The sequence below is a fragment of the Aegilops tauschii genome, chromosome 4, assembly GCF_002575655.3.
Source record: "Aegilops tauschii subsp. strangulata cultivar AL8/78 chromosome 4, Aet v6.0, whole genome shotgun sequence".
Lineage (NCBI taxonomy): Eukaryota > Viridiplantae > Streptophyta > Magnoliopsida > Poales > Poaceae > Aegilops > Aegilops tauschii.
This window is the reverse complement of record NC_053038.3, coordinates 493,777,577-493,804,434: the sequence shown is the minus strand read 5'-3', so window position 1 is coordinate 493,804,434 and position 26,858 is coordinate 493,777,577. Positions and strand designations below refer to the sequence as shown.

Genomic DNA, 26,858 nt, shown 5'->3' with positions numbered 1-26,858 from the left:
ATCGATGTGAAAATCGATGACCTGAAGGCGAAGAAGCAGGAGATTGTGGCTCGACTCCTCGAGCTCGAGGGTAAGGCAGCAGAGGCTGCAGCACCAGCGAGCGGCTGAGGTTTCGACAGGTTGTTGCCTTGAGAAGAATGAAACAGCTTTCAGGCAATGCATGCAGCTAGTGACATCTTATTATTGTTCTTTCGATTGGCATATTATTGTGCTTTAATCTTCCTGGAGCTACATATTTGCATCCAGCATTGCATGATCATCTAGATTTGGTGCACACAAGTGTCCACCTTGTATCGAATCCGTGGTAAACTGTGGCATGAATGTACCTCTTAAAGATCTTTGGTATTGATGTATCGAAGTTTGCATTTGTTTTTTCATTAAGTGAGGAGCAGAGTGTGAAACTCTGCTGGCCATTGCTGCTCACATGACAATACAATGAACTGCGCTTCACATGACAATACGATGAACGCACACAAAATCTAAATACCAAAGAACATATCATAAGTAGTAAGAACGAGAAACTGGGGGCCTCAGTGGGAGGAGCTTCAGAACAATCTCCAAAATTCCAAGGTTTCCAAGATTTGAATGAAAATACTAGTAGCAACATAGAAATTATAGTATAATAACCATATAACACACTCAATTCACAAATAGTGGTGAACGCAGTGATAGCACAACTTATATTTTTTACAGAAACGAGTGGCACAATCCAAGCAAGTACTGATATTAACATCCATCTAGGCACAACCTCACCTCACACATAGTATAAGAATAAGCTGTATGTACTTAAAAGTATGCGTATAAAAGTGGCATCCATTTTCCAACACTCCTCAAACCATCCTGCCCTGGAGCTGACCATCTCGTATCTGCGAAGCGATGTCTTTGACAGCGCCAGGCCCGTGAGGGATGAACACTGCTGAAGACTTGGAAGAGGCCCCAATGTCCTTCATGGTATCGAAGTACTGCGTCACCAAAACCATATCCATGACATCCTTCGAAGAGGTCCCAGGCACATTCTCAGAGAAGGCGAGAACACTGTCTCTCAGCCCGTCCACTATGGCCTGGCGCTGCCTTGCAATACCCACACCAGCCAAGTACTTCGATTCTGCCTCACCTTCAGCCCTCTTGATCTGGAGTATCTTCTCCGCTTCCGCTTTCTCAGTGGCTGCCAACCTCATCCTAGCAGCTGTAACATAAATTACGATATAAAAGTTAAAAGCTGCTAATCCAACATATCTGGTAATATGTGCTGCAAGGTTACAAAGCTGTACAGCACATACTTTTCATAGGGATAACAAACATGAAACAGATATAACAATCGTGAAAAAAGTTTAACTTGTTCTTGAGTAGTAATTGACTAGGAACAGTTTGTTACGATCAAACGTAAAGTAAACTGCAGTTACATGGCCGTGCAAGCCATTCAAAACACATATGTACATATGTAACCCACTCATTTCCATACTCAACTATGACCTTTAAAACCAACGTGAATGAAAAACTAAAAGAAATATTGCCTCGTATTTTCAATATGAAGGTAAAAAAAATAAGAAAAATATTAGCTTTGGGAGGGAATCAAGTACAAGCCCTCTTATTAAGGAAAATCAAAACGATAGCCTTCCGAGCCATTCTCATTTCAAAAGCAAAAGATCACCATTGCAGAGACATCCTTACACACTATGCGGTTGGTTTAAGTGCATCTCTCTCCATAGAGGACGGACAGTCGAACAACCACAGCATGAACATAATTATAATATAAGAGTAAATTTCCATAACTGATAGTTTCATATACTATAATATCAGAGAGCTACAAAATTTAATTTGTGGTTCACAGAATTACACATACTTGAGGGCAACGTTTCAATTAACTACACATCGATTAAATTCCTATAAATGCAACAGTCTGGAATGTAAGATCTACCAGTCAAATGTAATTGTGGTAGAAGGGAGTCCAAGAACAGGGAGAAACAGAGGGAGTAGGCTAGGTGTTTAGATGGGAGTTCGTATTAGGAAAGGTCGAAGGAGTCCAACTGTATTAGGAAAGGTCAAGGGTCTACGCTGGTCTACCATCCACTATATAAGGATATCATGTATCTAAGGTTAAGCGAAGATAGAACGATCTATCTATTATTCTACTTCCCCAAGTTATTCTCTCATCTAAATACCCAATCCCTCACGGCCATGCCATTTGGCTATCTTCAGCATGGTAGTTATCCTGTTGTGGATCAAGGTTCACAAGAGTAATAGACATCTAGTACCTACACTAAGCCAAAATGTGTTTAGTTCTATTAAACTCTGTACTTATCTGACAATTTTGGAGAAGAAAAAAGTGCAGGGAAGAAGTAAGACAACTTATGTAACTTGTGATTAATTTTTAAGTTGATTTAGCTAAAAAAATAGCTGTTACATGATATCAAGTAAATAACAACTTGAAACAGATGCATATGTCTGCAAGTTTAATCTGGGTACCTTTAAATCTTCTACACTATTTTAAAGCATAGGTTGCTACTTGATTTGACTTTCCAAAGTAACTCAGTTTATTGGTTAGAACTGTCAAAAATTACACATTTGACACCAAAAAAAAACCTGAAGGGTGTGGGTCCCTTGTTTCAATTAAACTGATGAGCAGACCTGATGCCTCCTCATATAGCAGGAATATATCATATATGCGTGTGTGTGTTTTGTTGAATTACAGCGCTGTGGCAGGAATATGTATAAATGTGTGAAACTTAACTTAGTGTTGATTACTCAATTTGCTGACCACTCAAGGCCATGCCCAATGACTCACCTCATTTTTTTCTTTCAATATGAAAAAGAACTATGTTGTTTCTTGGAAAGCAAATAATTGCTCCAAATGTGAAATGTAAAACCAGACAGTTATTTTAGCTGGAAAACTAGACAGTTGATACTACCAAGGATAAAAACGGTAAATGGATTTTGTACATGCCTGCATTGATCTCATTCATGGCTCTCTTCACATGTTCATCTGGCTCAATATCAACAATCAGAGTTTGCACAATCTCGTACCCGTAGGCAGACATTGCCTACACAAAAGGTAAAATTAAATAAATTAGTAAAAATCTACCATATGGTTTAGAAGACCGATGCATGATGAACAAAAACCTTTTCAAGTTCATCCTCCACAGCCCTTGCTATTTCATTCTTCTGCTCAAATACATCATCCAAGTTCATCTTTGGAACGCTAGCCCTGATCACTGAACATGATGAATAGAGTTCCATTAGCATTAAATGAAGAACAATAGTAAACATAGAACCACAATGTTCAGGTGAATACATAATGGGATGAGAGAACAAAGCAGATGAAGCAAAGTTGTTTGTGCAGTGAAATTGTGCATTGCAGTTCAAATCATACAGCAATATTACCGTCAAAGACATAGGACTGGATTTGCTCCCTGGTGTTGCTAAGCCTGTAAAAGGCATCAGATGCCTTGTCAGCAAGAGCACGGTACTGCACAGATGCCACAACGTTGACAAAGACATTGTCCTGCAGATTAATCATGATATTCATCGTCAGAGAGTTACAAGCTTGTAAAGTTATTTCAAGTTTAAATTGTAGGTAACCTATTCAGATGAGAAAGCATAGATATTGTATGCACGTATTCTCAATGACACAGAATGAATAATAATATGGAATGAAAACAGAACTTCAAATAAGTATTTCACCCATGCATGAAAATGACTCCTGGGACCTTCAGCCAAGTACAAAACAATAATCAAATACAGCAAGTACCTTGGTCTTGGTTTCGCATCGGACGTCAAGCTGCTGCACACGCAGAGAAAGATACCCAGCAATCTGCTGCCCTAGGCACCATGGCAAGCAGTGGCATCCAGGTTGCAGGATCGCATCAAACTTCCCAAAAGTCTCCTTGATGGCTACAGTTGATTGATCAATCTGTATCAAACCAAGTACCCCACCCATGGTTTATCTACAAAGGAAGAAACGATGGATTAAAAATGCTGCCATACGCAAAAAAAGGTTTAAAAAATATAACATTTTTGCATGGTTGGCTCATGACCTCTTGGTGAGACTGCCGATGAATAAACGAGAGCGTCATGAGACTAAAATCTAATAAATGATAGCATCATAGAACTAAACCAGACAGTCATGGCTTTACCTACATAACGACTAACGTATGCATACACTGACTAATGTCTCAAACGAAAAAACCTGATTAGTTGCAATATGTAGTCATATCAGGGGTAAGGAAATAGTATTACAAACAACAATATGCAGGTTATGTTGGAACAGCATGTCATTAAAAATGCAAAAAGAAACAAAAAATCCACTCTCCTGTTTGATAGCCATGTCTGGGAAACAGAAAAGCAATATTACAGGTTCCCACCGCAACATACTTCAAAGGAATCTGAACGACAATCCCAACTTAAAGGTACTATGGCAGCCCCAGGGAGAAGAAATAAAATCCAGCATACACAAGATACCCTTATGAACTACTAAAAGCGTGGAAAGAATAAAAGCACACACATACGCTTCTCAATTAGTTCAGTGCAGGGTAGAAACCCAAGGCTTGTATGCTTGAGGGTGTTCTTGGGAAGTTGGGGTCTATACGAAGCACACTGCACATACATATATAGTGGGAGACAGAGATAATGCTCATCCCAAACGTTGTCTGCAGGATGATGCCAACTGGGGAAGCGCTTCTGATCATTTGTTTTGGTCAAAAGTCAAATGTTCAGCCCCAGCAGACTCGTCCAACTAATAATCAATCAGCACGGCACGTCATCGCAGTCTTTGACAGCGATATACATCTGTGTCTGAGACAAGTAAACAAGAATAAGCTGTACATCCACTTGCCAGCGTCTTATCTTTGTATCCTACGCCAGTGGAGATTTCGCAGCTGTGATGCGGCCACCGTGTCAACAACCAAGCAATTTACTAATAACAATAACAAAAAGAAAATATGTTATTGGCTGAAATCTAGCTGAAATTTCCAAGCCGTGGGTGGGCCGTGGCGACAGTCTGGAACCAAGTTTTGTATGTATGTATGTATGCAAGCAAAGATCACGCATCAACGCCAGGAACAAGAGCACTAACAATAATATAATAACCTGGAAATTAAGGTGGCAAACAAGAGACATACTACTACTACATGCCTGTTGTTGGTCGTTCCGCCCAAGAAGATTGCAAAAGAAACCCTAACAAATCGTCGGCGCGCGCAGGACGGGATGTGGTGTCGAATCCAAGGAGACGGTTGAAATTGGACAAGGACCGGAGAAAATATCAAGGAAAGATTTCATGTTCTTAAAGATAAATATCCCCATCCCCACGACGAAGCAAAGAGAGTCCAAATTACCACCGGAATCGATCCCCGCCCCCAAGAAAACCCTGGCCTGGCTAGCGCGGGGAGGGGAGGAATGTCCAAGAAACAAGACGCCCGATCGATTGATTGCGGGAAACCTAAAGAAGTCGCTCCTGCTCCTGTGTGTCACCTCGATCGAAATCGCCGCCGCGGCCGGCCGTGAGAAGATGGGATTGAGGGGGGTTAGGTCGAGCAGGAAACGAACCTTGCGGCAAGGGTAGCTGGGCTGCTGCGCCGCGTGCTGACGAGCTTGGCTGGTTGGATTGGTTCGTCCCCCCGTCCGGCCGGCCGTCTGCTCTGCTCTCCGCTTGGTTTGCTTGGCTTCTTCTTTCGCCTCCCTCCGGCCCCTCCCCGACTTATATCTGGCTGCAAGTTTCTTACGCGTCTAGGGCAAAAAGAAAAAAAGAAAGGAAAACAGAGCGTAGAGATGGAAATTGGAAAATTCTAATACCAGTAGTGTGTGCTTTTATTCTTTCATGTCAACATGGGATCCCGTGGGTACCCGGCCCGAACGAGTAGAGTTTGGATACATTTGACGCGCATCGACAGGGTCGAAACCCGGCCCGACTAGTCATGAATAAGGCATGGACATAATTCTATACCCTGTGTATGACCGAACCCACCATAAATTTGTGGGGCGGTATTTCCCTAATCCCTACACAAATATCCCTACAGAGAAATTTCATCATCATAGATCCTCTTCAATTATACCACTCCCTCCATCTAAATTAATTGTCGCAGCTTTAGTACAATTTTATTCGTAAACCCGTGACAATTGATATGGATCACAGATCATTCTGTGAGGATATTTGATGTTAGGCTACATAAATATCTAAGGCCACTCCTTCAGTATTAAGTATATGTATTGAGAGGATCCAGGAATATCCATACCCGATGAATGATCATCGGGTTTGAACATGGACATAATTTCTCGTTCATGATTTTTCCGAGGCGAGCAGAGAATATCTTCATGTGGGAGCAACTAGTTAACGAGCGCTCCTTCGGGAGCCTCGTAACGATCAGCGCCACTTGGCGCGCTCTTAGCCATTCGCCACGTGTCGCGCTCTGGACGCTCCCTTCGGATTTTATTTTTTTATTTTTCCGCACGCGTTTTCGGCTTTTTAAGCGGGTTTTTTCCGATTTTTCCGACGTTTTGGTTTTTCCCCGGTCTTTCTTAGCTTTTTGATAAAAAAAAATTCAAAATAAATTTTTTTGCGTGAAAAAACGCGTTTTCTTTTTTTTCCTTTCGCGAAAGTCACGGTTTTTCTTCCGCAAGAGGCACGGTTGTGCTTTATCGAGAGTCACGGTCGTGCCTTTCGGAAACGAAAAAAAAACGCATTTTCTGTTTTTTTTCTTTCGCGGGAGTCACGGTTTTGCTTCCGCAAGAGGCACGGTTGTGCTTTCGCGAGAGTCACGGCCGTGCCTCTCGGAAAGGGAAAAACAAAACGCGTTTTTTCTTTTTCTTTTCTTTTGTGATAGTCACGGTTTGCTTCCGCGAGAGGCACGGTTGTGCTTACGCGAAAGTCACGGCCGTGCCTCTCGAAAAGGGAAAAAAATACGCGTTTTCTGTTTTTTTTTCTTTCGCGAGAGTCACGGCCGTGCCTCTCGGAAACAGAAAAAAACGCGTTTTCTGTTTTTTTTTCCTTCCACGAGAGTCACGGTTTTGCTTCCACGAGAGGCACGGTTGTGATTTCGCGAGAGGCACGGGCGTGCCTCTTTCTGAAAGGGAAAAAAACCATGCTCTCGGTTCGGTTTTTTCGCCCGGTTTTTTTCGTCCGGTTTTTTCCGTAAAAAAAAGTTCGTCAAGACATATCAACATAGGATCTAGTTTTGAAGATCTCGACACGAGGAATCCAATGGTGAAAATGGTTCGAAATTTGGACGCACGGTTTAAGAGATAAAACGTTTTGAATAAACGGATCTACGAAAAAAGGAAAAAAAAACTACCAGGTTGCGGCATGTGCGCCACTTGTCGCGACCTGGAAAAGTGGAGTGTTCTTTGCAACGAGTACTCCTTAATTAGTGATTTCGTCTTCATGCCAACTGAAAAAAATATCTTCATGGATTTAATATTGTTTGACCTGATCCCACCTGACAAGAACCCAGCCCATTTGTCCGTCCTGGATTCGTTCGTCGTGAGCTGTGAGTAAACTTACCCGAAATTGCTTCAGCATCGTCTATGTACACGCAAAGGCGTAATGGATGGATGGATAGACAGGCGTGTATTCCTACGCCGGCCCGGAGGTCCATTTTCACGAGGTGGGGCGAGCATCGATCAGGAGCTTTAATTCATAGGCTGAAACCGGAAAGACGTGTGATCCACAATAGCCTCTAGGGCAACGGGCGTCGTGATCGGGAATCAATCCCAGCAGAGTAGTACCGTTGTGGCCTCACCTCGAGACCCTCTATACCATGGGCTCGTGGCCACCAGATTAGCGTGTGACGAAGTAGGAAACCGGTGGCCACCAGACTAGGCCTCGGTTCAACATGAACACCGCCACAACTACACTGTGTTAATGCGTTTTATTGGTTTAACAAATGGCAAAGTTTATGTCTTTTTATAATTCAATAACTATTGATTGTTTTAATGGTTCGGATCCATTACAAGAGTTCGCCAGGAGTACAAAGCACCTCAAACATAATGAAAAATACATCGAGATTCTAAGACCACATAACGGCCACTATCGCCGTCAGAACGAGTCGCCGACGCGCCGCTCCCATACTGTAACACCCTGAGAATCATGCTACAGTAACCCCCTGTGATTAAGCTAATCATGTTGCTAAACAGGGCTAGATCACATTTGAACCACACCCTTGACAAACTCCTAGTTCAAACTTCAAATATAATTAAAGTGGAAAATAAAAGTTTTCAAAAATTCAAACAAAAATGTTCAGTGGGTTCTAAATAATACACTGGTAATTATGGTGGAGAAAACTCCTTTTTATAAAATGCCTAAATACTTTAAGTGAAATAAAATAGAAAAGGAAATAAGTAAATAAAAAGAAAACAGAAAACAAACAGAACAGAAAAGGAAGAAAAAAGGAAAAGGCCCACCCCCCCCCCCCCACTGACCCCCGGCCCAATCTGGGCCGCGACCCCCCGACCCCGGCCCAGCCCACTCTCCCCCTCGCCCCTTCCCTGTTCCCCCGACCGGGGGCGGAACAGTGGCCGTCCCCGCCGCACCCCCTCGCCGGCGACGGGGAGGATAAGGGCGCCAGCTCCCCCGCCTCCTCGGGCCTCTCTCCCACTCGCCCCCGCTCTCCCTCGGCCTCTGCGCCTTCTCCCCCGCCAGATCCCCCTCCCTCTCCCCTCCGTTCCCCTCTGCCCGAGCGCGCTCGCCGCCGTTCACCGTAGTTCCCGCGGCCACCGTGCCCAGATCGCCCCGACGACGTGCCCGAACGACTCCCCGCCGTCGACTACGCCGACTGCGCCATCGGGAACGGGCCGAGCGCCACTACATCGACCTCCCCGAGCTCGCCTTCCCCGCACGGCCGCCGTCGATCGTCGCCGACTCCGGCTACCCCGCGCCCTCCCCGAGCTCGCTGCCACTCCCTACGGCTCCGCTGTGAGCTCCTCTACCTCCTCCCCCTCTCCGCTAGCTCGCCCGCGCTCCCTAGCTTCTTCCCCGCGCGCGCCCGAACGCCACGCCGCGGAGCTCGCCGCCGGCGTGTCTCCGGTGACCAAATGGTCACGGGCGTTGGCCCGCTAGCCCGACCGCAACGTGCCGCACCCACCTGGCTAGCTAGTTCGGCCGTTCGCGCGCTCTAGCGTAGCTCCCCTCGGGCACCCGTAGCTCCTCGCCGCCGGCGAGTTCGTAGCGCACGTCTCCGGCCGTTCCAGCCCCTCCGGCCACCGCCGTTGGACGCGCGACGTCGAGCCGCGTCGAACGCGCCCAGCCACGCCTCCGGAGACCCCCTGTACGCGAAACCCGTACCCCTCCCGAGCCGCGCCGCCGTGCGTCTGGTCACCGGCGTTGCTCCGGCGCCGGCCGCCGACGTGGCTCACCTAGGGCCACCCCCTGGGTCACTGCCAGTGGCCCCCCACGGGTCCCAGTTGACTGGGTTGACCCAGTCAACTGCTGACTGGGCAGGCCCAGTCACTGACATGCGGGCCCCGCCGCAAAAACTAAAAAAGAAAATTAAAAAGAAAATGTTTTATAAATAAAATAATTATTTTTAACTAATCACTCACTGACATATGGGGCCCACCCCTCTAATTATACTGTTAGATTAATTTAAATAGATATTAGACTAACAGAGGCTGACATGTGGGTCCCACTGGACCCACCTGTCTGGTTTGACTGGTCAGCCGACCAGTTGACCTGCTGACGTCAGCATTACCTCATGCTGACGTCATAATTCATTTTTCTGAATATAAATAATTCCAGAAATTCAAATAAACTTTGAAAATTCATATCTTTTAAACCGTAATTCGGATGAAAATGTTTTCTATATGAAAGTTGCTCAGAACGATGAGACGAATCCGAATACGCAGTCCGTTCGTCCACCACACCTCCCTAACCTATCGAACTAGCAACTTTCCCCCTCCGGTCCGTCTGTCCGAAAACGTGAAACATCGGGAATACCTCCCGGGTGTTCCCCCCCTTCACCGGTACCACCTACTGTCGCGTTAGGACACCCCTAGCACCGCTCACTGTCATGTCACGCATCGTCATGCTTATGTTTGCATTGTATTTACTGTTTCTTCCCCCTCTTCTCTCCGATAGACTACGAGACCGACACTGCTGCTGCCCAGTTTGACTACGGAGTCGACGACCCCTCCTACTTGACAGAGCAATCAGGCAAGCCCCCCCTTGATCACCAGATATCGCCTACTCTACTCTCTACTGCTTGCATTAGAGTAGTGTAGCATGTTACTGCTTTTCGATATCCTATTCTGATGCATAGCCTATCCTTGCTACTATTGTTACTACCTTTACCTGCAATCCTACATGCTTAGTATAGGATGCTAGATTTCCATCAGTGGCCCTACATTCTTGTCCGTCTGCTGTGCTATACTATCGGGCCGTGATCACCTGGGCGGTGATCACGGGCATATACTTATATACTATATACATGACACATGTGATGACTAAAGTCGGGTCGGCTCGTAGGAGTACCCGCAAGTGGATCTTTGTGGCGGAGCGACAGGGCAGGTTGAGACCGCCTAGGTAAGAGGTGGGCCTGGCCCTGGTCGGCGTTCGCGGATACTTAACACGCTTAACGAGATCTTGGTATTTGATCTGAGTCTGGCCATTTGGTCTATACGCACTAACCATCTACGTGGGAGTAGTTATGGGTATCCCGACGTCGTGGTATCAGCCGAAGCTCTTTTGACGTCAGCGACTGAGTGGCGCGCGCCGTGTTGGACCGCTTTGACGTAACCGCCGTGATCGTGTGGGTTGCTAGGTCTGCTCGCGGCCGCGTTCGCAACGTGCAGGTGTGCATAGGGCGATGGGCCCAGACCCCTGCGCGCATAGGTTTAGACCGGCGTGCTGACCTCTCTGTTGAGCCTAGGTGGGGCTGCGACGTGTTGATCTTACGAGGCCGGGCATGACCCAGAAAAGTGTGTCCGGCCAATTGGGATCGAGCGTGTTGGGTTATGTGGTGCACCCCTGCAGGGAAGTTTATCTATTCGAATAGCCGTGTCCCTCGGTAAAAGGACGACCCGGAGTTGTACCTTGAGCTTATGACAACTAGAACTGGATACTGAATAAAATACACCCTTCCAAGTGCCAGATACAACCCGGTGATCGCTCTCTAACAGGGTGACGAGGAGGGGACCGCCGGGTAGGATTATGCTATGCGATGCTACTTGGAGGACTTCAATCTACTCTCTTCTACATGCTGCAAGATGGAGATGTCCAGAAGCTTAGTCTTCGACAGGACTAGCTATCCCCCTCTTATTCCGGCATTCTGCAGTTCAGTCCACTGATATGCCTCTTTACTCATATACCCATGCATATGTAGTGTAGCTCCTTGCTTGCGAGTACTTTGGATGAGTACTCACGGTTGCTTCTCTCCCTCTTTTTCCCCCTTTCCTTTCTATCTGGTTGTCGCAACCAGATGTTGGAGTCCAGGAGCCAGACGCCACCGTCGACGACGACTCCCACGGCACTGGAGGTGCCTACTACTACGTGCAGGCCGCTGACGACGACCAGGAGTAGTTAGGAGGTCCCAGGCAGGAGGCCTGGCCTTTTCGATCGTTGCTACTTTTGTGCTAGCCTTCTTAAGGCAAAACTTGTTTAACTTATGTCTGTACTCAGATATTGTTGCTTCCGCTGACTCGTCTATGATCGAGCACTTGTATTCGAGCCCTCGAGGCCCCTGGCTTGTATTATGATGCTTGTATGACTTATTTATGTTTTAGAGTTGTGTTGTGATATCTTCCCGTGAGTCCCTGATCTTGGTCGTACACATTTGCGTGCATGATTAGTGTACGGTCAAATCGGGGGCGTCACACATACCGAAGCCGCCTTGACCCTTCCAGAAAGTGTTTGTGCACGCGTCCTAAGAACCAACGCCGTGGAGCCGCGGTCGTCGCCGTCGAATCTTAATATATCTGAAGCACCTCACAACAAATCTCGTCACACGACGAGAAACCCTAACCTCACCGCTCCAAGGAGACGACAATAATCTACGTCGGAGCTCCGTCAACTACGTCCATACAGACGGACTCGAGGAGTATCGGAGCCCGGAAGACAAACTTAAAGAAGAAGCGCCGCCATCCGCTCGAACGCCGCAATTGCGGGGCCTTGAAAACCCTAACCGAAACTACTAACCGGAGCAGAGGCATGAGAATGTTCCTCCCTGCCACTGATCGCCGGAGCAGCTGGTAGAAGGGAGGCGTATCCACGGGCATGCCGACGAAGGTTGGAGGGGAGAGTTTGCCCTAGCCGCTGAGGAAACGCTATCATTGTAGATGTTTGATATAAACTTGATCAAACTTTCAATAACTATTGATTCAATTGACATGCATAGTTCATTTTTTGTTATGTAATTACATTCATAATAAATTAGCACGTAAATCATGCATAAATATTTGTACCAACACTGCAACACATTGACAATTTTATAAATTACTGCAGTATGTGCACAAAATTCAACAAAAAATGCATATCATGAAAGTACACATAAGGATAAAGTTATATGGATCATCTCCGTCCCGATCCAACATCTTGACGCTGGATCAAGCACGTTGCCTCCTCCTTCGACTGTCCTCTTCTATATCGGGCCATTTTCATCTGCCTGGGTGCCCGATCTATGTCGTTCCTTGTTCACCGCATCCCCCCCCCTGGTGGGGGATATCCCATTCTCCTCTTTGGTCGACCTGGGTGTTAAGGGATGGCTCATCGTCATGTTCTCGTGTGATGGTGGTCGTCCTCCTCCAAGCTTCCCCCACCCCCTCTCGCCTCCTTTCAGACCTTACTTGTGTTCTCGGGGGCTTCGTCAAGTTGGTCGTGCTCTTAGTGTCGATTGTCCCTATGATATTTGCGATGATTTGTCCTGATCATGGTCGATTTTCAATGGAATTAGTTGCAAGGACTTAACCGATGACCGACCCGACAGGCAACAAGTTTAATGAAATTGGACATAATTATAAGATGTTTTGGATATTTCAGTATGGACTGCATACAGACTGAAATGAGTGCACACACTAAAACGTGTCTATTATACATATGCTTCACAAAAATATAGAACATTTTATAACGGCAGCATACTAGATTTATGTTACATACATGTGCTGCATTTTTTTTCAAAATTTCCTCAATTTTAATGAAGCCCCCCCCCCCCCCCCCCCCCCCCCAATTTTAACGAAGTGATATACTACTTTTTTTTGGATTTTTTGAGACAAACTTATTGTTTTGATTTTTTTAGGCAACTTATTTTTTGGATTCTTCTTTTAGACAAATTTGTTTTGGAGATGCACCCGATACGTTCGCCTTTGTACCTAATCGTCTACTGGGCCGGCATACTGATCAAAATGCACCGCGCATGTGTGTGTAGTAGTGCCACTGTGCCAGTTCGGCCCACATAGACCGTGCCGTCTCTCGTTTGGGCCGCGAGGCAGTCTGAACGGCACCGCATCACCACCAGCCGCGGCCGCCGTCGCCACCGCGCACCGCCGCCTGCCTCGCCGATGGCCGCCGCGCCATCGAGATGTCTCCTCGTCACCGGCCCACCGGTAAGCAGTAATCCGTAGAACCCCGCACAAAACCCTCCTCCCGCCTTGACAAGCGCCTAACGGCCGCCGCTGCCTGCAGGGCGTGGGGAAGACGACGCTGGTCATGCGGGTGCTCGAAACCCTCAGGTCGTCCCACCTGCACCTCGCCGTCCGCGGCTTCTACACCCGTACTGCCCCCCGTCCAACCCCGATCTCCGATTCGTTTGCCCGTGCAGTTTGCCCCCAGAAATTTCACTCCCCGTCGTGCTTTCTGTTTGCAGGGGAGGTGAGGGAGAATGGGGAGCGGGTCGGGTTCGAGGTCGTGACGCTTGACGGGCGAAGCGGACCGCTTGCATCCTCCAGGATTAGAAGGTTGCCTTGAGCTCGCCACTATGCTTGATTTGAAGTTTTGAACTCCTTGGTTAGCATATGCACGAAAATAGATTCTTACACTCGAGTTAAGTGCATCTAGTTTCAATAAACCTTCTTGTAATCATTGTTAAAACTCCTGTCTGATGGTGCACAGAGTTCTCTCTCCAAGTGATGGAACATTTCAGAACTTCCTTAAACCTGTCTATGTTGCAGTTTGTAACACTTTCTTACATTTGAAATGCCAGTGATGGTAGAAGAATGCCTCCCGACACTGATATTCAGCTTGTTAGGCCACTTGCTTATGTCTTGGATTTGTCGATAAACATCTGATTTCCAAACTCCACTTGATGTGAGACTAGTTAATGCCACTGCCAGTAATCTGAAGCATATGGTAGATTTTGGCTTTTCTCATTTTGGCATACTCCTGTCATGCCGAGTAACAATTAGTTAGAATACATAGCTCAAGAAGTATCATCTTCACATAATTTTGCATCTTTCCGTGTCTTGTTTTCTGTCATGTTACTGCATAGCTTCTAATCAAGCTCAGTGAAAAGGTGTAAGTTATGGCCCCTATTAGATAATTCGTAGTACCTTGTAGTGCTTTGTTGATTCTATCCTTATGTATGCTCATTGAACTATTTTATCTTAGCGGATCATGGCATCAAAGTTTGTGGTATCTTGCAGCCCTGAGTCTGTTAGATGGCCTACTGTTGGGAAGTACAAAGTAGATGTAGCATCTTTGGAATCGCTAGCATTGCCTGAGTTGCAGGTAAGCAGTTCCGAGATATTTCCCTGACCTTATTTCGAATGGTAGATTGCTAGTTTGTTCATATATGCCTGACATGTGTCATAATCATGAACTCAGGATTTAGACCAGTCTGTCATATCACTGTTTACTATCGAAATGTAGCCAACAGCTTTGTATTTCTTGTTGATTTATCAGGTCAAAGAAGACACAGATCTCTTCATCATTGATGAAGTGGGTAAAATGGAGTTGTTCAGTCCAGCATTTTTCCCTGCTGTGATGAGAGTTATGGAGTCCAACATCCCTGTGCTGGCCACCATACCACTACCAAGATATGGCAGAGACATTCCTGGAGGTACCATTTTTTCCAAATTGGGAGCTTGACAGTACATGATATTGTATAAAGAGCATTGCATCGATTGTCTTTTAGTACCTGGTTCAGCCATGGGCACATTTTTATAACCACTATTGCTACAGTGTACCCAAGTATGCTATGTTATACATATAAGAAATTAACAGATATATCTCCAGCATGGGAACAAGATATATTTTTACTACCCCATGCTTTTCTGTAGACGCATGCGAGCCAATCTTCTGACTATGGTTTCTCCTTGGATCGTGACTAAACATTCTCCCCTATAAAATGCAGTCGCAAGGTTGAGGAATCATCCTGGAGCAGATGTTTTCACCTTAAATACTGGCAACAGGGATACCATGAGAGAGAGTATCTACAATCAGTTGAGCAGATTGATGCAGAAGAGGTGAATACCTGAATTAGGAGCAGATTGGAGAAGTTTATTACCTCAAATGCTGGTAACAGGATACCAAGAGAGAGTGTATGTACAAGTCAGTTGAGCAGATTGATGCAGAAGAGGTGACATGCTACCCTTTTATTGTGATGATTTTGTTAGTCTTGGGTAATGCAGAAAATTACATCTTCCTTTGAGCAAAAGAGGTGGAACATTAGAGATTTTACTTCAGTAATAGCCCACCATTAGCTTGTAACATACAGCCTGGTTGTGTCTTCAAGTGGTGTACCTGCATGGCTGAGTCATCTTTTGTATGTTCACTGACTATGGGTAGACCACTCGGCAAGTTATTTTCGTGTACGTTACTGATTAATCTGAATATATAATAAGCATTTCAATTTTTGCGGGTTTCCTTTGGTTGTTCAATCATGTATACAGATTCAATCACAGCAGTTATAGCTTGTAATGAAGCATGTGGTGACCTCTACAACAAGCATCACATGATCTGCCCAAGTTTTACTAATAGGCCATCATTGTTTTGCATATAGTGGGCATATGAATGATAACTCCAGCTTGGTATTCCCTTTCCCACTGTACATTTCACACTATTTGGACAATTGCTTGCTATTGTTAGTTGCTCATGTTGTTTTTACTCTTGCACTGTTGGTGAAAGATGGCCAAGTTGCTGCCTAGATGGATAGTAAGAAGCATATGACATAACTTGATAGAGACACTTCAAATCATATCCTTGCCGATACGAACTTGTGGCTTGTACTTGTGAGAGTTTACAAACACTAACGATGATTGATAATAACCAATTGAACTTTGAATATTTTGAGATGATTTAGGTCTATTCCTGCGGGCGGTGGCATGTTTTATTTCAAGGTGTTTGTTAGCCTCAAGACTGGCCAATTAGTATTAAACAGTTTTGCTTATTCTCACTGTCCTGGATTTTGTGTAAATCTTAGTCGCCTAAAACTGCATGCCATTCAGCCTGAAGCTGCAGAACTGTTCATTTTTATCAAATGTAACTGGACTTTCAGCTCTGTAGATTATAAATGAAGCTAGGTTGGGATGGTTGTTTAGATATAGCACTCATGACTGATGACGCAACTTACTAATATGCAATCCCTTAGTAGGTTGGCAATCAAAATAAATCTTATTTGAGATATGATGTCTGATTACAAAGCACAGCACATGCAGATCCCAGTCCATCCATTTTCTTTAAAGAGCAGACTGGTTTTATATCTCAGAATCCAGCAGCAGCAGTCATGCACAATGATCGCGCCTATAAACAAACTGGAGCACAGCAAGTTTGATATATCAATTCCGTAATAAGATGCATGTAAAACGCATGCATAGGTTACCGTCTGACCGGGCAAAGAGATGATTGCTGGGTTCTTTGCTCCCACATTCACAATTGTTCTAGTCTTCTGGACCACAACTGCTCAGACACCTTGCAATGCAGCATTGCTTACCCCAGAAGCAGGCAGCAGCTTCACATGAAAACATGTTGCTGTGGGGGCTCTCCTGATCTGAACGATCGGCGGGAATTTTCACCGGAAGATGCAACAAGCTATATTCATTCATTGAGGTGGGCGCGGAATTAAAAGCGCGCGGCGCTGATCATGGCTTCCCCTTTACAACCTAGGAGAGCCGGTTCCCCTTTAAGCCCCTGCAGAAAGACGCCATTAGACGCCAATGCTCCGAGTCTGCTTGCTTATATTAGCAAATCGCAAGTGATTCGAGGACCATCTGGGCTGATTTTTTTTTATGGTGGTGTTTTAACTATTGCAAGCTCCTTTACACTTGTTGGCAGTGCTTTTGAAGGCAGAAAGCTCAAGGCAATCTCGAGAGGGATACGGTGGCCCGTCCATATATGCAAAGGTAAGTGCTTGTACATGCAGATCTATGCGGATGCAGGGTTGTGGACCGGATACATGCGGCATGGACGCGGGACGGAGCTGGAAGGACCGAAGAGGGCTCCACGGACAAATGCACAAAGGTTGGTCGAACCTACGAACCTAATTTTGAAGAAATTTCTCGAATCCATAGCCTTGAATTTGTAGTCTCCGCAGCAATTCAAAAAATGAGCAAACAATCCTCAACTTGCGAACCCATAAACATTTGCCGACTTGTGTGTGTTCACATTACTGTTCTGCTGTTAGGATAATATCGCTGAAGAATAGATAAGAGTGATCTTAGGTGGTTAACTCAGCGTGGGTCGACAGCACAGCGATTGCCCTATCGCCCTTGGCTTTAGGCAATGTGGGCTGTGGGGAGGGGAGGGGGTGGTATTGATTCGATGGGGCACCCCACCATGTGATGTCTTGATCCAGGAGGGGTCACAGGTTTATAAACTAGTTTATAAGCTCCTCTTTTTTTTTTTTGCTGGGTAGGGTAGTTTATAAACTCCAGCATGGATGTGGCATGATTTTCCCTGCCCCTCTGCATGCTTAGTTTAGTAAGGAGGAATGATGGCCGTGCATGCGCGCACGTCATGCATTTGATAACCAGCCATAGCCCCAACCAAACTAAACAAAACAGAAAGAGGTTCGGTCTTGCTACAGAAAGCCCTAGCTGCCCATTTGTGTATCCTGCAGGGAATGATGCATGCTTGGTTTGATCTCCCCATCCCTGTTTTTCTTTTCCTAACATCTCTCGATCAAATGCCATGGAATTTTTATTTTACACTAGATTGTGGGTGAGGGCGCATGGGCGTGCGTGGAACCGCAGTATCTGTGTCAGTTGGCAGTAGTTCGGTTAGATGGATATGCATGTATGTATATTGAGCAGAGAATTAACGAGGAGGCGACCTTGACAATAATACATACGGGGCAGGCATATGATGCCCACTACTGCATCATGGCCATCATACCGCACCATAATGGACCATCCCGATGTAATGTACACGCCCCTTTGTATTATTATCAGTTATCACTCGCAGCACGCACCGGCCGGCGCTGGCTTTGGCCAGTGGCAGCCGCTACCCAACTAACCAACCAACTAAACCCCAAGCCAGCCAGCCACATCCATCAGACCATCACTAAGCTAGTAAGTAAGTAGAACTAGTAAACAAGGCGTAGAACAGAGTGACAGTTGTTAGCTGCTGACGCTGAGCCGGCCGGGTCAAGGCAGGGCAGGCGCATGTGCGAGGGACATTCCGGTGAGGTGAGCTGAGGCGACGCGGAAATCTTCCGCCCGTCGCCGTCGCGCGTGGGGCGCTGCCGCGTGCACGACACTGGTCCGGCCGGGGGATCCCACCCCATCGGCCGACGGCGTGGGGCGTGGTGGTGCTGTACCCCGCCGGTCGGGGAGGAGATCGCCATTGAATGGATCAAATGCGGCCGGTGCACGGCCACCAGCAAACAGCCGTGGTGACGCTGCCGCTGCTGCTCCCACTTCACGTCGATAGACCAGCTGGTAATGTACGTCTGGCGCCGCGCCGCACGGGTACGGCGTACGCTCTGCCTTTTCCGGCCGTATTGCTCGCTCGCGGCATGGCACGGAGAGTGGCCTAGATTGTTGAGAAGGACGCAGGGCAGGTATCGGTCGATCATCACTCGGGCACATAGAGTTAGGCAGATCGCGTGTGTGCGTGTCATCGCCATCAAACAATCATTTCTAAGTTGTGGACGCACGGTGCAAGCTGCGGGATTACTGCTTGTTCCACCCGCGCAAATGTGGCCATTTTCCTAAGCTTGGCCTCGGCGGATTTGCTGTACGGCAGGCTTTGGGTGCCTGGAACGATTCTCCCGCCTTTCATTAATATACTGTTAATCTGTACTATTAAAAGATGGGAGAATTGGTAGTAGTAGTAGTACACCTCATCCAATTCCCACATGACACGATCGATTCGATGATGGCCAGCACGCACAGGGCTGTCCGGAACGGAAACGGACGAGGAGGCAGCAGGCCACAACGGCGCCAAATGGAACGGCCTCCGCTCGTGCGGGCCGGGTAACGGAAAGCGTGTGGTTGCCGCACCAACCACTCCTAGTCCTCTCTAGCTAGCGGCTAGAGCCAGGGAGGGAGTCCTCGCAGCACCAAGCTGTCCTCTTTCTCAATCAATAACATAACACTCTCATTAATCCCTAAAAAATTCAGCATATACTGTTAAAAAACACGCCAGGGGGAATCTCCCCCGGCATCCCTTGAAAACGTCCAACAGGTAGAGGCTAACAGCACGGCGGCCGGAGGACTGGTGCCGCTCCATACCGCGTAGTACGTAGTACGTACCAGGGAAGACGGCAATGGCGTTTCCGATTATCATCGGCTAGTTAATTTGTTGTTACAGCGAGCGAGGGAGGGAGGGGGCAAAGCGACTCGCAAGGCTTAGCTTTTGGCGAGGCTTTCGCTGTCCCGGCTGTTGCTTTCCCTCCCGCCCCGTCCCGTCCCGTCCATGCATCTGCATATGCATGGCATGGGCTCCTGTCTGTCCCGCTTGCCGCCACTACAACTACCGCCATTCATAAGCCTCGAACGAACAAGCTCGCCTAGCGCAGCGCCATCTCCTCTCTCTCTCTGCTCCTCCGCCGGAGCTTATCATTCTTCGCTGAACCGCCGGCGACGTACGGCCAGCTAGCCGTGGTTCTTTGCCTGCTAGAGCTGCGCGCGGCGAGGTGGCGTGCCTACGCCCGCACCGGGAAGATCGACCCTTGGATGCTCTTCTTGTCGATTCATCGGTTCGTCCCTCGTCGATGATGCCTCCTGCTTCTTGGTTGATTCTTCTTGTTTAGCTAGCATTTGTTTTTGCTTTGCGTCCGGTTCGTTCCTTGTTCTTGGAGAAAATGCGTGCGATCTGCGTGCACGTGGTGGGGGCTCGGCAGCTCAGCTTCCCCACCACCCACGTTGACGTCTTCGGACCATCGCCGTCCGCCCCTGTTCATCTCCTCCTCTGCTTCCTCTCATGAATCTGACTAGCTTATTTCTTCGGGGAATTCCTTGCATGTTGAATTTTCCTTTCGCGCTTGCAAGAATAAATAAATAAAATCTTTGGCCAATTGCTCTCCAATTTCTACTAGATTACTCTGTAATTTTTCTGATGAGAAATCTCTACTAGATTACTCTGTCCGAGAAGAAGAAGAAAAAAAGGTCAATAGTATGACATGATTTCCTGCAAAAATTTACAGGATAGCGAGGTCAATCCCGCCCGGCCCTCGGAGATCCTAGTAGCCTCGCCATCGAAGCAGACTGCTGGATCTCTCCGACACTTGCGACCATGATGCAGCACCTGGACTTCTCCCAGGCCAGCACCTCCAAGAAGTGGACGGCCAACAGCAGCAAGAGGCAGCCGGGCCAAGGTACATACATACATACATGCTGAATTCTGAAATTCGATCATCTCCAGATACCTTTGCACACCATTTTCGTTGGTGATGACAGTCCTGGTTGGCGATCGGGTTCACAGCAAGTTTAATCGATCATGGTTGGGCTCAATTGCAGGGTTCGATGCTCCGAGGAACAGCATGGAGTTCGCCATGGAGGCGCCCCACAGCTACGGCGTCTTCCAAGAGGACGTCCCGGTGAGTAGTGCAATCCCTTCCCTCTTCTTTCTCTCTTATCTGTCAGACTAATTCACTGCATCATTTTCTTCCCTGACCCCCTATATGCATGCGTCTGGTAAATTATTTTGTTTCCAGAAAAAGGACCTGGAAAGCCTTTTTCTCATTCCAGGCACATACTACTGTCCAATTTCCAGTTAGGTGGGTAGATCTTCCTTGACAGATGATATGTATTGTCCGTCCGTCCTTGGCAGCTCTGCTGCTAGGTGTACTTGTACCTGACTGTTGTTGCCTGAGAGGACAGCACAGAACACCCATTAATAATGCTGTCAAACAAACAGTAGACCACCATCTACTGCTGGGCACAATCACATTGCCCCTTAATTACCTGGCCATTCTCTGCATCATTGCTTGCCATCTCTTGTCCATCAATAAGTAGGAGGCCATATGTCGAGCTGTTGGCATTGTTCCAAGTCCTGACCAAGTTTCATGTACAACTCTCTGCAGTACTCCTGCAACAGCATGAGGCAGTACCCAAGATCCTCCTCGGCCCCGATCAAGAAGCTGATCCATGAGGACGCGTCCTTCCGGCCCAACGAAGGGCACAAGAGAGTGCCCAGCGTCATTGCCAGGTTGATGGGCATGGACTCGCCGCCGATGAACTCCGAGCTCACCACCCACCTGGATGATGCCAGGCAGGGGATGATCGTCGCGAGGCCGGTGCCCACCAAGCATGTCTCCTTCGCGCAGCAGAAGAATCCTGCCCGGCATATGGCGAAACAGGAAGTTTACACCTTCGACGACGCCGGGGATGACGAGAGGGAGATTCTTGCTCAGCTGACCAAGAGGAGTAATGGTGGTGGTGGTGATGGGTGGAGCAAGCTGGTGCCGCGGGAGCACCCGCAGGAGGAGGAGCTGCAGAAGTTCAAGAAGGAGTTCGCGGCCTGGCAGGCCAGCAAGGTGTGGGAGCAGTCCAGAGCTCTGGAGCTGGACAGCCGGCACGTTGACGACGGCGACGGCGATAGGTCCTCGGAGATCGTGCCGTACAGGTACCACCAGCAGGATCGCAAAGGGAGTGTTGGCAACAGGCGCGTGCACGACAATGGCAGTGCCGACGCGCATTGGAGAAGGAGGGGCAAGGAGGGTGGCGGCGGCGGCGGCCCGTCGATCTCTGGCAGCCGGACGTTCTCTCTGACGAGCGCGGGTGATGGTTCTTCCGCGAGGCTGCCGCTCTCGAGATTCTATTACGAGGAGGAGGAGAAGCCGCTGTCGCCGACGAGGATCGTGATCCTGAAGCCCTGCCCGGAGCTGAGCGCAGACGACGTCGACGAGTCGTCGCTGGGCTCGCCGGAGCTGATGAAGAACGAGAACAACATGGAGGCGTTCCTGGAGGAGGTGAAGATGCGGCTCAAGATCGAGCTCGAAGGGCACATGGCCCCAGACGACAGGGCGGCCGACCGGTGGCCCGCCGGCAGCGGCGACGTCCCCGCCGACCCGAAGCAGATCGCGCGGAACATCGCCGACCAGATCAGGGAGAGCGTCACCAAGGAAATGCACCACCCAGCGCTGCTGCGCTCGGAGTCAACGCGGTCGTACCGCAGCAGCGACGTGCAGAGCCAGATGGACTACATCTGCAGAGACGCCAGGAAGCAGCTCTCGGACCGGCTGAGGAACGTGCTCAGGAGGGAGCCGGAGGCCGACCAGCCGCCGCCGTTCGGCTCTCACCGGAGACGGCCGGCCGCGTCGACGCCGTCGTCTTCTCCTTGGGACGAAGAGCCGCGGCCGAAGCCGACGAGTCCGAGGCGCGACGTGGCGAGGAAGGGCGACAAGAAGATCAGGAGCAAGGAGGAGAAGAAGCGCGCGATCGAGTCATCCGAAGTCCGGTCCTTCAGACAAGGGTGGTACAAGAGCTCGGCTACCGCGGCGGTCGTCGACTCCTCCGATGAGTCGGCGTCGCCGAGGAACCTGATGAGGTCGTTCTCGGCGCCGGTGTCCGGGAACTTCGTGAAGTTCCTTTCGGAGGGGGAACCAAAAGTGCTCGCCGGAGCGCGGGTGCAGCTGAAGCACGAGGGACACGGGGACTACTACGGCGGGCGGCCGTCGCCGGAGGAGGAGAGGGCGCCGAAAGGGAGGAAGGACGGGTTTGGCATCAAGGGGAAGGTGTCCAACCTGCGGCAGAACCTCGGGCTTAGAGCGAAGCTTTTTGGCAAGAAGCTCCACTCCGCCGCCGCCGACGAGTCGTCATCGTCGTTCTTCCTCGACGACTTCCCGCCGATGGGCACGCTGGTCACTGCCCCCTCCGTCCTCATCCACCCCGGCGTCCTGCAGGTGAGGGATTGAACACTTGCTGTTGTTTCAGAATTCATAGTGAGTGCGATCAATCTGACATGGGAATGTTCAGGAGAACTCCACGGAGGTGCCGCCGAGCCCGGCGTCGTGGTGCAGCAGCCCGCCGGATGACATGATGATCCGGGGAGGTTACCCGAGCCCCGTATCGCCATTGGAGGCTTCCTTCGGCGAGCACCGGTCTCCGTTGAAGCCGGCGGCGAGCTCAAGTGCTTCTGGTAAGTAGCAACCGCTGCTCATGTCTGAATTTTAATGCAATGTTCAGAAGTTATGGTTCTGACGAAATATTGTCTCAGAACCAGGCAATTCATGTCTGGAGCAAGATCAAGCTGAAGAAATCCCACAAGCAAGTCCAGCAGTCCAGGACGATGATGACGACGACACGGCCGAGATGGATCACCCGACAAAAGCTTTCATCAGAACCGTCCTCGTCGTCGCCGGCATGTACGGCCAGAACTCCGGCGATCACCTCTCATTAACCTGCCAACCGATCAAGCCGATCCCCAAGTGGGCGTTCGAGCAAGTCACCTCCTCGACACCACCTCCGGAAGCCGCTTCCGTCCATGACGTGGACCACCGCCTCCTCTTCGACCTGATAAACGAGGCGCTGCCCGGAGCCGCCCGGGGCTCGACGACACTGTGCGTGTTCAGCAAGTGGTACGCGGCGCCGCCGAGAAGAGCGTCTGCTGACAGGAGGCTGCTCGACGGGCTGTGGAGATCCGTGCAGACGTGGCTGGAGCCGCCGAGCGTGGACGACGACGTGAACTCGGTGGACGGGCTCATCGGCCGCGACATGGGGGTGTCCCCCTGGAGCGGCGTGTTCCGCGACGACGTCGACGGGATCGCCGAGGAGATGGAGGCGGAGATCCTGTCGGAGCTCGTCGACGAGACGCTGTGGGACGTGCTGCTCAACGTAGGGGACTGACTGACTGACTGACTGTGTGATCGAGCTTGGTGTTCAGAGCATGCATACTTGTACAGTACATTTTGGGGCGTGTTTTCTCTGTTCTTCTTGTGTTTTTTGGGAGTGCTTTTGACGGATTTGTGATGAGATGTTGGTGAGTGAGTGAGTGAGTGAGAGATGTAACTAAGCTTGTGTGTGCGTGATTGTGCGTGGAAGGATACCGAAGATATCTGTCCAGAGAAAATGCACAGGGAGACTGAAGATGAACGATTCTTATTCATGCCATGAGTAGGTGACAGTGGTGGTACAGTACATCTGAAGCAACAGACACAGGGAGCGCTACGAGTCCGATGGATGGATTGATCAGGCGGTGCAGACGACGCACGTGCAGGTGGGGCCGCAGGTGCAGTCGGCCCTGCCGGCGCCGTCGCCGGAGCCGAGCCGGCCGCAGGGGCACGGCCTGCAGGAGCAGTGCTCGCCGCAGGTGCAGGTGGTGTGCGCCACGGCCGCGGGGTTCACCGGCACCGCCCCGCCGCCGCTGCTCTGCTTCTTCCCGGCGCACCTGCCATGCCCAAGCAGACACGCACACATACATATGTCAGATTTTAGCAAAAGGAACACCACGTCGCGACGCTGGATCGAGTAAGAACTGGGGAGGAGAGGACGAGGCCACCGTGCCTGCAGGCGGCGCCGCCCGGGCACGGCATGGCGCAGCCGCACTTGTCGTCGCAGGGCATGGCTCGCTGCTGTGCTGGAGGGACGAGGCCTGGCTTGATTATCAGGAGGATCTCTAGCAGACAACAGTCACCTTGCAGAGCGGCAGAGCAGTGGTCTGGTCGATGGCCGTTTAAGCTTGGCATGAAGACGGGCGTGGGTGCATGCATGGACGCCAAGTGGGTGCCCGCTCGGCCACTCTCGGTGCAGCGGTGGCGCCGCAGCGCGCGCTCTGGGCGCACGCCATGCCACCTGCCAATGGCACAGTTATCGTAGCAGTCCCGATAGCACGCGCAGGTCGGAACGGAAACACAGTTCCCGTCAGGTCCATGCGCACCCTCACACTCGCACCGTGCCGAACGTACGTACGTACGGCGCATGTAACTGACGCCGCGACGCACCGTCCGAGTACCAAAACCTTGCAGGCTTCAGAGACAAATGCACTGATCGCTATGGAATGTGGATCCATCTCATAATGAGTAGCGTAAAGTTCAGTGCTACTGTCTGAACCAGTCCATGCTTGCTACGGGCAAATGATGATAAATAAATTAGAGGCTATCTATACCACAAAAACTTCTTCACTTATATTTTTGGCCATCAGATCAATATCCAACGGTTAGGAGCATGCCGTCACATGTCCATCTTGTTCCCCCGACACCTTCTTCCTCCTCTCCCACGACGATTCCTCCTCCTTCCCCGTGGCCTACCCAGGTCTAACCGCCCTCCCCTCGACCTCCCCCCACCGTCGTGTTGGCCGCCCCCTCGGTTAAGTTTCGGACTCGCTCCCGCCGGCTCCCACTCGTACACGGCTTGGCCTTGCCGTCCCTACCTTCGACCTCCTACAATGCAAAAAGTGACTGACGCAACAACACAAAAAATCAGGCACATGAGATTTCACAAAACCGATAAATCAAAGAACGATACTCTTAGATACATACTTCACATCGCAAATTTATCATCATACATCAATCATGTTTCAACAACTTGAACAAACAATCAATGAACAATTATTTGATATCACAATGATGTAGTTCTCCTTCACCTAAAGGTCCACATTAAGCATAGTCTCTTCTATCATTTTCTTTACCAAATCAATTATATCCAATGTTCCTGCAAAAAGTGGAAGTGATCGTATAAATTTATCAGTTACTCATGTCTAATGACTTGTCCTCTTTATCACCAGACTGCTCCACCAAACATTGAGCTTCACAATAACCCCAATGATCATCCTAAATGAGTTTAGCATCTTCCTCGACAACAATTGTGTAGAGCTGTCAAGGTTGTGGGCTTTAAAAAAATACAATAAATGCGAGCATTGATGGAAAGGGAACAGTCGCAACATGATCATGATTTAGCCTTGGGGCGCAACTTCACTTTCATCATATGCCAACTCCTTTGGTGTCTCCCTCCTTTCTCTCAGCTTCATCGCCTCCCTCCCTCCTTCCTCATCTCCCCATCTTTCTCCTTCGCTCATCGCATCATCTCCCTTGGTTTCTGTCATTAGAGTATGAGTATACCCATTAGATGATGGAACAGGTCCCATATAATCAAATCCCGAAACATCAAATGGTTCAATAACAAATGAATAATTCATAGGCATTTTCTGAGGTCTACCAATATTACCAATTCTTTGGCATTCATCACATGATAAGACAAACTTACGAGCATCCTTGAAAAGAGTAGGACAATATAAACTAGACTGTAATACCTTGTGTGCAGTTCTGTCTCCCGCATGGTGTCCTCCATAAGCCTCAAAGTGACACTTCAGTAGGATTTGTTCCTGTTCATGCTCAGGTATACAAAGTCTAATAATACCATCTACCCATTCTTTATAAAGATGTGGGTCATCCCAAAAGTAATGTCTTAAATCAAAGAAGAATTTTTTCTTTTGTTGGTATGTAAAACGAGGTGGTATAAATTTAGCAACAATATAATTAGCATAGTCTCCATACCAAGGAGTATTACAAGAAGCATTTATGACAGCTAATTGTTCATCAGGAAAACTATCATCAATGGGTAGTGGG

The 26,858-nt window shown here is 48.8% G+C and overlaps 3 protein-coding genes across 4 annotated transcripts; 1 reads left to right on the top strand and 2 right to left on the bottom strand.

Annotated features, from left to right (window-relative positions):
- Positions 1-606: 606 nt before the first annotated feature.
- LOC109750327 (hypersensitive-induced response protein 1) lies at positions 607-5,785 on the bottom strand. Of its 2 annotated transcripts, none has more exons than XM_020309293.3 (6): positions 5,542-5,785; positions 3,749-3,944; positions 3,382-3,502; positions 3,121-3,212; positions 2,945-3,041; positions 607-1,186 (listed from the first exon to the last, which is right to left on the bottom strand). In XM_020309293.3, exons 2-6 carry the CDS (start codon positions 3,935-3,937, stop codon positions 831-833), a joined length of 855 nt encoding a protein of 284 aa, XP_020164882.1. In that variant the 5' UTR covers positions 3,938-3,944; positions 5,542-5,785; the 3' UTR covers positions 607-830. The 2 variants fall into 2 exon arrangements, with proteins under 2 accessions (XP_020164882.1, XP_020164883.1); XM_020309294.4 differs by lacking the exon at positions 5,542-5,785 and adding an exon at positions 4,506-4,665.
- Positions 5,786-13,355: 7,570 nt separating this feature from the next.
- LOC109750338 (uncharacterized) lies at positions 13,356-24,403 on the top strand. Its single transcript, XM_020309304.4, has 11 exons — positions 13,356-13,521; positions 13,601-13,688; positions 13,782-13,872; positions 14,557-14,641; positions 14,816-14,972; positions 15,267-15,379; positions 20,504-20,669; positions 20,812-20,891; positions 21,378-23,198; positions 23,272-23,434; positions 23,513-24,403. The coding sequence occupies exons 1-11, from the start codon at positions 13,477-13,479 to the stop codon at positions 24,139-24,141; spliced, it is 3,438 nt and encodes a 1,145-aa protein (XP_020164893.2). The 5' UTR covers positions 13,356-13,476; the 3' UTR covers positions 24,142-24,403.
- On the bottom strand, positions 24,378-25,019 carry LOC120963133 (uncharacterized). Its single transcript, XM_040387583.2, has 2 exons — positions 24,799-25,019; positions 24,378-24,682 (listed from the first exon to the last, which is right to left on the bottom strand). The coding sequence occupies exons 1-2, from the start codon at positions 25,002-25,004 to the stop codon at positions 24,484-24,486; spliced, it is 405 nt and encodes a 134-aa protein (XP_040243517.2). The 5' UTR covers positions 25,005-25,019; the 3' UTR covers positions 24,378-24,483.
- Positions 25,020-26,858: the final 1,839 nt, after the last annotated feature.

Bases quoted from the DNA above. Each gene is read 5' to 3' on its own strand.
- LOC109750327 (XM_020309293.3), bottom strand. From the start codon at position 3,937: ATGGGTGGGGTACTTGGTTTGATACAGATTGATCAATCAACTGTAGCC. The intron at 3,503-3,748 runs GTACTTGCTGTA...ATTAATCTGCAG, and splicing joins GATGCGAAACCAAGACCAAG to GACAATGTCTTTGTCAACGT. The intron at 1,187-2,944 runs GCATGTACAAAA...TTTATGTTACAG, and splicing joins CATGAATGAGATCAATGCAG to CTGCTAGGATGAGGTTGGCA.
- LOC109750338 (XM_020309304.4), top strand. From the start codon at position 13,477: ATGGCCGCCGCGCCATCGAGATGTCTCCTCGTCACCGGCCCACCG. The intron at 13,873-14,556 runs GTTGCCTTGAGC...GGTATCTTGCAG, and splicing joins GCATCCTCCAGGATTAGAAG to CCCTGAGTCTGTTAGATGGC. The intron at 14,973-15,266 runs GTACCATTTTTT...TATAAAATGCAG, and splicing joins TGGCAGAGACATTCCTGGAG to TCGCAAGGTTGAGGAATCAT.
- LOC120963133 (XM_040387583.2), bottom strand. From the start codon at position 25,004: ATGCATGCACCCACGCCCGTCTTCATGCCAAGCTTAAACGGCCATCGA. The intron at 24,683-24,798 runs GCACGGTGGCCT...TGGGCATGGCAG, and splicing joins CCGGGCGGCGCCGCCTGCAG to GTGCGCCGGGAAGAAGCAGA.